Source organism: Apus apus, chromosome 24 (assembly GCF_020740795.1).
Source record: "Apus apus isolate bApuApu2 chromosome 24, bApuApu2.pri.cur, whole genome shotgun sequence".
NCBI lineage: Eukaryota > Metazoa > Chordata > Aves > Apodiformes > Apodidae > Apus > Apus apus.
This window is the reverse complement of record NC_067305.1, coordinates 5844121-5856256: the sequence shown is the minus strand read 5'-3', so window position 1 is coordinate 5856256 and position 12136 is coordinate 5844121. Positions and strand designations below refer to the sequence as shown.

General features: G+C 55.4%; 1 protein-coding gene and 1 non-coding gene across 3 annotated transcripts; one reads left to right on the top strand and one right to left on the bottom strand.

Annotated features, from left to right (window-relative positions):
* Positions 1–941: 941 nt before the first annotated feature.
* On the bottom strand, positions 942–11625 carry TMEM259 (transmembrane protein 259). 2 transcript variants are annotated; one of them, XM_051639838.1, is made up of 11 exons: positions 10944–11625; positions 8576–8839; positions 8096–8264; positions 6737–6847; positions 5913–6035; positions 5466–5566; positions 4564–4621; positions 4189–4272; positions 3567–3699; positions 2868–2967; positions 942–2031 (listed from the first exon to the last, which is right to left on the bottom strand). In XM_051639838.1, the coding sequence occupies exons 1-11, from the start codon at positions 11175–11177 to the stop codon at positions 1225–1227; spliced, it is 2184 nt and encodes a 727-aa protein (XP_051495798.1). In that variant the 5' UTR covers positions 11178–11625; the 3' UTR covers positions 942–1224. The 2 variants fall into 2 exon arrangements, with proteins under 2 accessions (XP_051495798.1, XP_051495799.1); XM_051639839.1 differs by having other exon boundaries at positions 8150–8264.
* Positions 11626–11928: 303 nt separating this feature from the next.
* Positions 11929–12035, top strand: LOC127394215 (U6 spliceosomal RNA). Its single transcript, XR_007891611.1, has one exon. It is a non-coding gene; the product is annotated as a U6 spliceosomal RNA (small nuclear RNA).
* The last annotated feature ends 101 nt before the right edge of the window (positions 12036–12136 follow it).

The window sequence follows — 12136 nt, the reverse complement described above, 5'->3', positions numbered from 1 at the left end:
GGTCATGAGCAGCCCCCCCCCTGCTCCAGAGCAACAATGGGGGTTCAGAAACAGAAAAAAAAGGGGGGGGATGGGGGCACCTGGGTGGGAAATGCAGAGAAAGTGAAGTGGGGGCCAGTGAACCCTGTGGTGCTGACAGGAAAACCTGAAACACACACAAGAGCCCTGGGAGGACTTCAATGGTGCTGGGAGACAAGGCCCAGCTCTGGGACCCTTCTGCAGTGTGTCTGTCCCCTCCCAGCCCTGCCCTTGTCCACGTTTCTCCCCAGCATCTCCCTCCTCTCAGCCCAGTCCTGCATCCCTCTGCTCTGCCTGCAAGTGTAAACCCCCCACCCAGCCAGAGCCCCTGGGGGCAGCTGGTCCGTGTCCCACCCCCCAGCCGAGGGGTCGGGCACATCCAGCTTCACCTCTGCTGCCACAGAAATGAGGGAAAATTGGCTGAAATGTCCTGGCTTTAGTGTTTCCGTTCCTTGCTAAACCATCTCATGCAACAGCTGAGGCAGGGAAAAGCTGATCTCTCCTCTGGGATGGGGCTGATCTAAATGCAAACGTGTCCCCTGGAGGGGACAAGGCACTAAAAAGCAAACTACATCACCCACAGCAGAGTGGTGCAAGGCAGAGGTGCTGTCCTCCTCCTCCCCCAAAACGTCCCACAGCCACCAACACCACCAACCCCCTCCCAGCAGACATTACTCCAGACCATTTCCCTGTGCCAGAAGCTGCTGCTTCGTGCCAGCCACGCGCACCCACGAGAGGCCAAACTCCCACAGCCCTGCAGAGGAACAGCTCTTCTCCAGGGCTGCCAGCACAGGACTGGGCCCTGCTGTTTCCCAGCCTGGCCACATGCAGCTCCCCCGGGATGGAAGCTCCAACCCAGACATGCAGCTTCTGCCCCTCCAAACCCACTGACTGACTGGACAAAAAAAAAAAAAAAAAAGGGCTGAACAGTGTTTTCTGCTTTGGTTATTGCCCAGCTTTGCCCTGGCATGAGCAGGTCTCGTGTCTGGGGATGGTCTTAAGCTCCTCTTCTGAAGAAAAAGGAAGTTTACCAGGTTTCTCCCAGGAGTGTCTGAAGAGCTCCCCCCTGTTCACAGGCAGCTGCGATTCCAGTCCTGCTCTGCCGCTGCTACGAGGAATTAATGGGTTAAGGATGATGGTGAAGTGAGAAACAGTAACAAACAAAATCCAAACGCCTTCCTGGCAGTCCAGAACAGTGACAGGGACTCACGACAGGCTCTTCAAGTCTGGCTCCGAGCAAGGTCTGGAGCAAAGGGTACTATCCCCTGGTGCTGGGCAGGGGCAGCTCCCCCCCTGGTCCCCAAGAGCACGGCCTAAGGGTCTGTCCTGGCCAGTGTCCTCAGCAGGGGCAGGTGGGCTCCCTGCCACGCTGCTCCCTGCCCTGCAGTCCTTGTCACTAGGTCCTGCTTGGCTGCCTGAGCCCTCGGCAGCCACAGTCTGCTGAGGAGGGGAGGGGCTGGGGACAGAGGCCCCCGCCTGCAGCGGGATGGGGGGCGCAGGCAGAGCCCCCTCTGCGGCAGGGGGAACATCTGCAGCTGCAGCCACCACGGAGGCTGAGGTGACCTGGATGGTGATGGAGCCCACGGCCGCCTCCGGGCGGTCGCTGCTGACCCTGATGCGGGCGACCAGGCTGGAGGTGGCGGCGTCCTGAGGGCTCCCGGCGTGAGCCACGTTTGGCTCCAGGAGGGTCGTGCTCAGGTCGGAGAGGAACGAGGCCTCGGTGACAATGGCGGCGGTCTCGGCCACCCAGTTCAGGTCGCTGCCGGCGGAGGCGGCCGCGGCGGGAGCCAGGGCGGCCGGGCTGCTGCTGTCCCCGGGGGGCCCGGGGGCCAGGGGGGCCTGGCGGGCTCCAGCCTCCACGGGGGCAGCCGTGGTGTTGTTGTTGAGGTTGTCTTGGAGTGTTGTCTGCGTCCCATGGCCAACCTGCTGGTTCTGCAGCAGCATCTCCTGGATCCTGATCTGCTGGAGAATGGCCGGGAGCTCATAGTGGTGGAAGAAATAAATCATCGAATGCTGGGAAGGCAAAGGGAAAGGAGTCACTCGCTGGGCCTGGGCTGTGAGGCTACAGGTACCCCAGAAAACTGGGCTGTTCTCTGGCTGTAAAGGCAAGGATCAGAGAACTGGGCTGCTCTGACAGTCAAGAGGTTATTTTAAAGTTTGGAAAGGTGTATCCCTTCTGCTATGATCCCTGCAGGCTGCTGCCAGAGCTGTTGCAGTTGCTCTCTGAAGCTGGGCCATGGACCACAGCCCCTCTTCCCTTGAGGGAACAAGGAGGGTAAAGACACCATCTGGCTCATGGGCAGCTCCCTGACCCAACCCTGCAGCAGAGAATGGGGCAGCCTCACAGCCAGACCCACAGAGTCTGCTTGAACAAGGATCCTGGGGACATCCATTTGGAGCCAGTCTTGCCAGCACCTTCCCTGCACAGACCCGACCCCCCCCTCCGTTTCTGCATGGGAGATCCTCCTTGGGATTTCTTCCAGAAAGACAGGATGGAAATCCTTCCTTAACACCTTCCAAAACTCACTTGACATCAGCCTACTATCAGCCACGTAGCTGGACTGGAGCCAGCGACCTCAAAGCCCTGCTGCTCGATAGCCTCCTGCTGCTGTTCCCCTTCCAAACCAGGATTATTTCCATCTCTTGTATAAATCAAGATTGCTACTCAGACTCAGCCTGACAAGAAGCTCGAGAGAGCCCAAACTGTGTTGATTTCCTTCACTTTGCTCCCACTGGCTGTGCTGGTAACATCAGCAATGTCAAAGTTCCATCCACAGGGAGACCCACTAAGGAGGGTGGAGAGGCCCAGCTCACCTGCCTGACCTGCAGCACAAGGGGCAGCTGCTCACCTGGATGAAGAGCCAGGAGGTGACAAGTGCCAGGCTGCTGTACTGCCCGTTGAAGCGGTAGTGGTAGGCGTAGAAGGCAAAGTGGTACAGGTAGAAGAACCTGGAGAGAACAGCAACAGCATGAGGGCACAGCAGTGACAGGACACACCTGAGCTGCCCTCCCAGCTCCACCCTGAGCAGGGGCACTTTGCACAGGGGGGGCAGGAAACTGCACCTCAGGAGGTGCAGGTAACCAAACAGCAATGAATATTTTAATTAATAATAAGTTTTATATTTATTTTATTTTATTATTAAAATCTAACATGATTTGTGATAAAACATTAATTATAATAGTTAATAATGGTACATTACTGTTGTATTTAATTGTATGATCGTAGTTGAGCATAATGTATCAATTTATTATAAGTAATTCGAGTAAATTAAAAGTTAACAATTATATAAATAACTAATCATTAAATTGCCTTGCTACAAACAGGGCTTCAACAGGGGAACCCAGGGGGCAGGCAAAGGACTGGGGTGATTCCTGAGACCCAGGCCTAGGTGGAGGGATCAGACCCCGGCCTGTGACACACAGGGCAGCTCCCCAGGTGACAGCAGCTCTGGGGAGCAGAATCACTCCTGCCTGGGAGGGCTGGAATGGCTGGGAAGCAGCCCCTTCCCACCGGAGAGCGGGACAACATGGAATGAGCCAGCTCCTACCTGAGCCAGTGCCTCTTGCTGGTGTTGGTGTGGCAGCAGATGGCATCGTACTGGTCGGCCAGCCACACGATCAGGATGATGTAGAACGCAGTCGTGGTGTCATTGAAGAACTCGGACATGATGGCCTCCATCCCTGCAGGACACAGTGCTCAGCTCCCACCCCAGCTCAGCCAGGGCTTCCCGAGGGGCAGGAACCCTGTGGTTGCAGAGCTGGGGCACAGCAGGGACCACAGCCAGGGGAACCAGCTCTGCCTGCAGCAGCTGAGGGCAAATAGGGGCCAGGGGAGCAGCTGGCTCCTGACACAGACCTGGGCTTTGCTGCTGTTTGGCTTTTTAATTCAAACTGCACAAATCTAACATGGTCACAGAATGTGAATCTGAAATGAATTAATGTGACTGACAAAGCTCCAGTTTCTGTGATTTCCAAATGAACTCCTTTTCCAGGGGACCCAGAAGGACAATGCAGTTCACTGTCCATCAAATTCCAGAGCCTTCCACCCTGTGATGAGTGGACACACCAGCCAACCACCTGCCCTGGCCAGGTCAAAACAGGGAATTGTATTTTCTACAGATCCCGAAGGAACTTGCTGCAAATGGACAGGAAGTGAGCTCATGTCCTTACCTACTAGAGCCAGAATGACAGTGAGGAGGGGAGCTGCAGGGAACGCAATTGTCATGTTCATTTCCAGCATCTGCAACAGGTCAACTGCAAGAAGGAAAACATACTGTAACACCGAGTGGCTGTGGGGCCAAGGGACCCTCCACCCCACATCACCCCTTATGCTGGGCACAGCAACATGCAACAAAGTCCCTGTCCCTGACACTTACTTGTCGGGAGACAGAGCAGCTCACGGGCACAGTGACTGGGGCACAGATATATTCCCTGTGCACCTACACCCAGACCCTTCCGAACAACAGTCAAGAGTATCTATAGGATACACTGAGCTGGAGCAGGCAGGGTGTCCAGAGCAGCCTGAATCCCTTAGAAAATCCTTACCAATGAAGACGAAGATCTGATGGTGTGAGTAGCGCAGGAGCATGGAAACAGAGAGAGTCTGCAGGAGGAGAGCAGAGCAGGGTCAGGGCACCGCGGGCCCGGGAGCCCCACCGCACCCGGCACGCTCCGACCTCCTGTGTCACAGTGTGCCCCACATGTCCCACCTTCCTTAGACCAACTTCCCAAAAACTAATTAGGACTTCACAAACAGCAATTAATCTTTGTATTACTGCAGTGAAATAGACAGTAATTTGTTTGTAAAGAGACCGATTTAGAATACTGAAGCAGGGGCCAAACCCAACAGCAGCAGCAGGGCTGGATCTGGGCTTCCTCCCCGTCCTGCTCTGGGCTCCCCAGAGCAGCTCACACCTCCCCACTGCCCAACCCACAAGACTGTTGTACACAAAGCTGCCCCAGTGGACGGACAGACACAAAGAGAGACAGTCACCCAAGACTGAACACAGGCTCAGTTATCACTTGGGATCTTGTCTCATACTCATCCATCATCGCCTTGTCTCACATATAATCACAGAAGACTCCGTTCTATCTTGATGACTCCTGCCAAATTAGTCAGGCCTGTTCCTAAAAGTCTCAGAGGACAAACATCCACACCCAGTGCCTTGGCAGCCCAAGCATTTAAGCACACTCAGAGACTCTCTAAGGTGAATCCCTCTTTGACAACAAAGCCATCACCTCATCCTGTTTTCTGCTCCTCTGTCTGTTTCACTGTTAGGTCTTTAAGAACCCACGTTGAGAAAAGTACTTTAAAACCCAGAGTAGAACCTCATACTCCATCAGCTTAGCTCTCAAAGCAGTAAGAGCTCGGGCCTGTGCTACATCAGACACATGGTGCCCAGAATGGGGCACAGAGCCCAGGCAATGCCCAGCCCCTCTTGACTTACAAAAATGACCATGATGACAAAGGCTGCCAGGTAGGACGTCCTGGCCATCCACATGCTGACGAAGCGGTAGTGCTCCCCAGAGACCACGTTGCGAAGGAAACCTGGAGAGAAAACACACACAATCTCAGTGGGATTAATTCACAAACTAGGAACAAACTTGCAGTGCCTTCTAAAGGACCAGGAGTTAAAGCACATCAGTGGCAACACCATCCCAAGGCAGCAGTCTTATTGTTATGCAGAGCAACCGGGCAGTAGGAAATCACTCTGCAGTCACCTCTCCCCTCCTGCTTGTTTCATTCTGTCCTTGACAGTAACACCTCTGCACAACACAGGGAACTGTTCCCTGCATTAGAGGTTAATCAATAGTCAGATGATGATATTTGTGCATCATATTAAAAACATCAACTGCTCTGCACAGCTGCTGAAAGCCATTCCTCCAAGCCTTACCTTTGTTTTCCTCATTTTCAGCCAAAGCTTTGACACTTGACATCAGGATGTCATCATAACCCAGGAACTCATCCAGCAACAGGCGACTGAACCTGTCCCCAAAGCACTGATCCCTGGTGGGATCTAGAGAAAAGACAAAAAAATCCATTCAGATTGCTCACTTTTTAAGCCAGAGAGGTGGCAAGGCAAGCAGAGTCTCCTCCTCACTCCCAAGGACCCACTTCCCAGCAGACCCATGCAAATACTCCAGTCCAGCTGTGCTGCAGTTTGATTAGGAGCTTCATTATGACAATGAAGTACAGTCTGATTGCTGCCATAGCAGCTCAGTACAGACCAATTAAGTTCACAGGCATTAAAAGGTTTGAGATTGTATTCCTGACTGGGACAGGTTTTAATGGAGCAAATCCCAAAGAAGAAACCAGTCTGCTGGAGCTGACAGGGGCACAGAAGTGTGTTCAGATAGTGCAAAGCAGATCTGCTCAGTCTGCCCCAACACAGGCACAGCTGCTCTGGCCATGGGGCTCTACCTCTGCCCTGCTGCTGCTCCACGCTGAGCCCAGAGCTCCAGTCCCACCAGGCTCCTCCTTTCTCAGTGAGAAACCGGTGCTGGACCTCAGTGAAACAGGCTCCACCATTTCAGACTGCTCTTCGTGGAGAGGTACAACCTACTGCAGCCACAAACCCTCCCCAGGCAGCTCTCCTGCCCGGAAAACGAGCGCCATCAACTGTTGCCAGCAGTTTTGGCAGGTACCTCTGCAGAGCCTCCCCCCCCCGGCCCCGAGCGTTGCCCACATCCCCGCCCGGGGGGCAGTCCCCTCACTCACCCAGGGTCACCACCATGACGGGGATGCTGAGGCGCTGTCGAGTGCTCTGGGACAGGCGCAGGAACCCATATTCCAGCGAATATTCCACGATGTATTCCTCCTGCGGCCACACTGTGGGAGGAGGGGACTCAGCGACCACCAGGAAGCAGCAGCTCTGCTCCCCTCCTCCCTCCCTCCCTGCTCTGGGAAGGAGACCCAGCTGTAGACACAGGCTCCAAGCTTCCTCCAGCCAATTTAAAACAAATCAATACAAATCCTTTAAAACTGCAGCCCATTCCCTTGGCATTAGTCCTTAACATGAAACTTATGGGAAACCTCCAGGCAGAGGCTCCAGGCTCTGTCTAGTGCTGTCCAGAACCTGCCCACGTCTCTGCCTGGTGAGTCCCAGATTTGCTCCTGCTCTGTTCAGTTTCTGCTGTCCATGTTGTTTGGGAAATAGCTGGAAAACACACTGTACACCAGCTGAACCACCCCACAGGGCACTCACCAAGAATTGCCCACCTCACCTCCCCACTTCTGACCCCACTTCTTGGGCAGCAAACACAGGCTGGTGTGTTTGCTTCATCTTTTGTTTCCATTATGAAATAGTTTTAAGCTCAAATGGAAATAAAAGTGTTCAGATATCAACAAAATAATTACTTCCTCTGTATCATAAAACATTTGTCCATGGTAAAATATTCTGTCTAAACATCAAATTAGGTCTACTTAGAGCACAAGAAAACCTGGAAAAACAATAAAACCAGGTATTTAGGACCCATTAGAAAAGACAGATGTTCTAATAGATTTCCTCCCCTAACCATTAGAAACAGAAGTTTTCCAACACCAGAATTCCATTTTCAATAATACAAAAGCACTAAATGTTCCTTGAGTTTAGGAGCCAGCAGCAGGGGTGGGACAGAGCAGGACAATATCCTGGAGGATGCAGAGCAGTGAGGCTGCATCTTGCAATCCACCAAAACTCGCTTGGTGGCTTTCAGGATTAATTAGCTTAATTCTAAGCACTGGTGTTGACTCAGGGACCCAAAATACAGCCCAAACCCTGTGACTGGGAGGAGGAACACTTCCCTCACACCCCAAGAGCACATAGAGCAGCTCAGAACAGGGGGCCACATTCACCTGCAATCCCAGGTCTGCTGCACAGACACACAGTGCCAGCCCAGGGGGCATCAGACCCCCCCCGCCCCCAGCCCCCTCCAGCCATTGCTGTGCAGCTGTGTTAGTATTGACATGAGTAACCACAGGGAAATGCAGCAGGGGAGACATTGGAGGTTATGATGCAGGTGCCCAGGGAAACCAGAGGGAACAAGACGTGCAAGGGGCCGCGCAGGGGGAGCAGGGGCAGCAGGAAGGGGTCTTTACCTGCTCGGGCTAGCATCTCAAACTCGGACACAGTCTCCCTCAGAGGCTGCATACCTTTAGTGGCTGCTTCACTAAACGAGAACTCCTGGCTTTCGTTGCGGGTCAGTGCCTCGGTGCTGCTCACCCGGGATGGCTTGAGGAACACCTTGGGCTCGATGTCCAGCTCAAACTGTCGGGAAACGGTGGCAGGGAACGTGGTGTTGGTACTTCCTGCAGCTCCCCTCCCCTGTCCTCCCTCTGTGCCCCCTGCCAAGGCCCCCACCAACAAAAGGAGGACATGAGAGGCCACTTTCTCAGGCTTGACTTTCTATTGTAAACCACAGGCTAAGGTGGAGACCCAGGAAAAGCCAAGGAGCACACTCTGCTCCCAGGTGACGGAGGGATCACCCAGGGATGTAGCACACCCTGACAAACCATTTATCCCCAAACCCACACCCAGGTTCCCACCTCCCTCTGTGTACACAAGGCAGGCATCTTTACCTTGACAGAGCTGTTTTCAAACATATCCACAGTCATTTCCTCCTCCTCCTCCTCTTCCTCAGCTGTGGATTCAACTACCATTCCCGGGAACTTCTCGGCCCCACAGAACTGCAGGAAGATGGGGGCCCGGCTGGAATTGCGCTGGATCTCCACCCGCAGGATCCCGTCGCGCGGCCACTTGTCCCGCACGTGCTCCAGGCAGTTGATGGGAGAGCGGGAGAAGGCGATGTGGATGTAAGCCAGGATGAAGAGCACAAAGAGAGCCTGCAGGGAAACAGCAGGCACCGTCAGCCCACCCAGCCCCCGCCCCTTCACAGACACCCCCAGTTTTAACCATCTCTTTGCCCACAAAGACACTGGATTAATTCAGATGAATACATCTGCTAGTGACAGGAGTTTCTGTGCTTCCCAACCCCCGTGGTCTCAGCAGCCCAAAATTAGGCAACTTCAGCATTACCATATCAACAGGGGAACACACCGAAACAACAGCAAGAACAGTCTCCTGTTCACTGGAGCAGAGCTGCCACTGATACCCACGCAGCACGTCCTGATGAAAGCACAGCTCACACACAGACCCCAGCACTGTGTGAGGTCCCACAAACCAACAGTGTTCCCAGAACAAACCAACCCCACCAAGGGCAAACCCACCAAACACAGCCCTGACAGGTGACAAGGTTCAAAGCACATTGAAAGAACCAGAACCCCACCCATGGCTTTCAGCCCTTCCCTCCTCAGCACAAAGTGTCTTCTATGAAGCCCAGAGGAGGAAGCCCAACTTCACAGAGGCAGAATAAAGCAAACCCCAACACAAGACATGAGCAGGAGACCACACGCCCAGGGCAGAACATCCAGCTCCACGTTCAACCCAACGCTCTCTGCTGTGATGTACAGGTTCTGCCACAGAAGTGAAGTTGCCAGGCTGGGCTTGGGGAGCATCACCCCTCCCTTGCCCCGGCTCACTCCATGGAACAGCTATAGAGCCACACCAGAACCAAAATGGACTAAGATTTGCTCCCTACAGGGGAGGTGGTAAACCTAGCAGGACGTCACCCAACGCTGGCCAGAGTTCACAGCTGACGACTCTAAGAAGGACTGGTACAGCAAACAGCAGGGCTGAGCTTCACACACTCACTTTCCAACTGCACTGAGATGCTCATTCCTAATTAAATGAGCTGTCCTCGCTAGCTATCACTCTTGACCTATTTGCTATGAATAAACGGGCTGGTAAACACCCCATCTGCAGAGAAGCAGCACAGGAAGGTAAACCAAACACCTCCCTGAGTGCAGGAGGAGCCACAGTGGGGCTGCCAGAACCAGGAGCCAACTCAGGACCCGGTGGACAACAGTGCACAGGACCACGGTCTGACTTCACCTGCCGGTGCCCTGAGCAGTGAGCAGGAGCAGGCTGGGGCCTGGCTGACTCCCAACCCTGTGGGGGAGCAGGCTGCTCCCCACAGATGCCCTGTGGATACTCTCACTTCCTTGGAAGTGCTTTAATCACGAGCAGCAGGAACCCCCACCAGCTGCACCAGCTGCTGTGCCCGTGGCCTCGCCCGCAGCACCGGCCCATCCCAGGCTCCCTGTCTGAGCCCAGTTATACCATGGGGGGAAAAAGAGACGTTAAAACATTGAACATTTCTTGGGAGGGGAAAAAATCTGTACGTGCAGTACGGGACAAGTTGTCCTCAATATTTTCTTGCTTTAAGTAACTGAATTTTAGATACTTGTAGCGGAGCAGGCAGTTGTCACCTGGCCAGCTCCTCTGCTCTGCTCCCACCTCCCACGCTGGCACTGCCACCCTGTGCCCTGGGAGCTGCAGAGCAGGATTCACCCCGTGGGCAGCTCACCCTGTGACTCTGACAGGACCCTTCGTGGCTCTTTTCACCCTGTCATACAGCACTGTGACACTGAGCCAGCACAGCCAAGGGGCTGACAGCTAAACAGAAAGGTTAGAACTGGGTTGTGGGTTAATCACTTCTAGAAAGCACAAGACTCCAACAAAACACGAACAATCAAATAGCTCACGTGTGCAAGGTATCCAGTGAGACTGCCTGCTTAGGAATGGAAACAGAAATCTCACATGCCTGCACCCCTGAGCCTGGCTGCCCAGCAAGCTGTCTCAGCAAATGCCTTTTTAATCCAGCTCTGGTACCAGAGCTCTAGTGGTGTGGGGGCCCCATGGATCATTACAAGTAGCCACATTTCTCACAGAAGACCAGCCCACAGCAGACAGTTTGGGGCAGGTGTGGCCCAGACTCAGGCTGTGACCTCTAGCAGAGCCAAGCTTTTATGTGTTTATAAGGAAATTGATGGGCAGCTGCCGGGCAGCACGAGGAACGTCCACTCCTCCCGAAACGCTGCCCCTCACCTTGAGGAGGACGAAGAACTCGAAGACGCGGCGGAAGGAGGGTGGGAAGAGGCGAGCATAGGTCACGGCCATCTTGAAGAACAGCGCGTGGAAGAGCCGATCGCGGACGTTGATCAGGGGGTTCTGGTTGAGGTTGGGGTTTCGGACACCCCGGTTGTTGCCCCCGGCAGCCCCGCCACCCCCGTTGTTGTTGGCCGGGTGGTGGTTGTTGGCGTTTGGCTGGTTCTCGGACATCCTGACGCCCGTGCCGCAGCCGAAGGGCGCTGCCGGTGCCGACCGGGGCCGGAGGGGACGCGGGTCGAGGGTCCTGCGGCCGCTCGGTGCGGGGGTCTGGGCAGGCGCTGCCCCCGTCCCACTCTCCTCAGGCGTGGCCGCCCCCGGCAGGCCCCAGAAGCCTCCCGAGCGGAGGGCGGGTCAGGCCCGGCGGGGCCCGGGCCAGGCTCCGGGGCTCAGCGGACCGCGGCCTCGGCGGGGCCCGGCAGCGGCGCGGCCCGAGCAGGCCCAGCGGGGACGCGGCTTCTGGGCCGGCCCCGCGGCCATGGGGGGAATCTGGCCCCGGGGCGGCGCGTCCCGGAGCGCGAGGCCGCCTCAGCTGTCGCGGTGCGGAGCCGAGCGGCCCGGTGGCGATCGCGGCCCGGCCCGGCCCCTCAGCGCCCCGCCGCCATCTTCCTCCCCCGGCACCGACGGGCCGGCACTGCGCCTGCGCCAGCGGCGCGGGGGACGCCGGGACGGCGGCGGACACGCGCCGGCCCCGCCCCGCAATGCAAACAACCATCTCCCCCGGCATGCACCGCGCCGGAGGACGCTCCGAAAATGCCGAAATTTTTAACAAAAAAAAGAGGATTTAAAGTAAAAATACAGAAGGAAGTCGCTTGAGGGAGTGATGTTATGAGAGGCGCGGGAGAAGGGGGAAGAGGAACAAACCATATCTTAAAAATTAGGAGTTATGGGAGCTTTAAATAGCTCTATGGGCACAGTGCGATTCGTGCTCGCTTCGGCAGCACATATACTAAAATTGGAACGATACAGAGAAGATTAGCATGGCCCCTGCGCAAGGATGACACGCAAATTCGTGAAGCGTTCCATATTTTTTGAACTGTTTTGTGCCCCGGCTCCGTCTGGGCGCCCCGAGACACCGGGGGGAAAAAGAGGGGAGCACCGGTACCCCCTGCGGGAGGGGGCGGAGGGAGGAG

Excerpts from the sequence above, each read along its gene's own strand:
- TMEM259 (XM_051639838.1), bottom strand. The coding sequence starts at position 11,177 with ATGTCCGAGAACCAGCCAAACGCCAACAACCACCACCCGGCCAACAAC. Across the intron at positions 4,273-4,563 it reads TCAGATCTTCGTCTTCATTG|TTGACCTGTTGCAGATGCTG; the intron begins GTAAGGATTTTC and ends TCCTTCTTGCAG. Across the intron at positions 2,032-2,867 it reads CCTCCTGGCTCTTCATCCAG|CATTCGATGATTTATTTCTT; the intron begins GTGAGCAGCTGC and ends TTGCCTTCCCAG.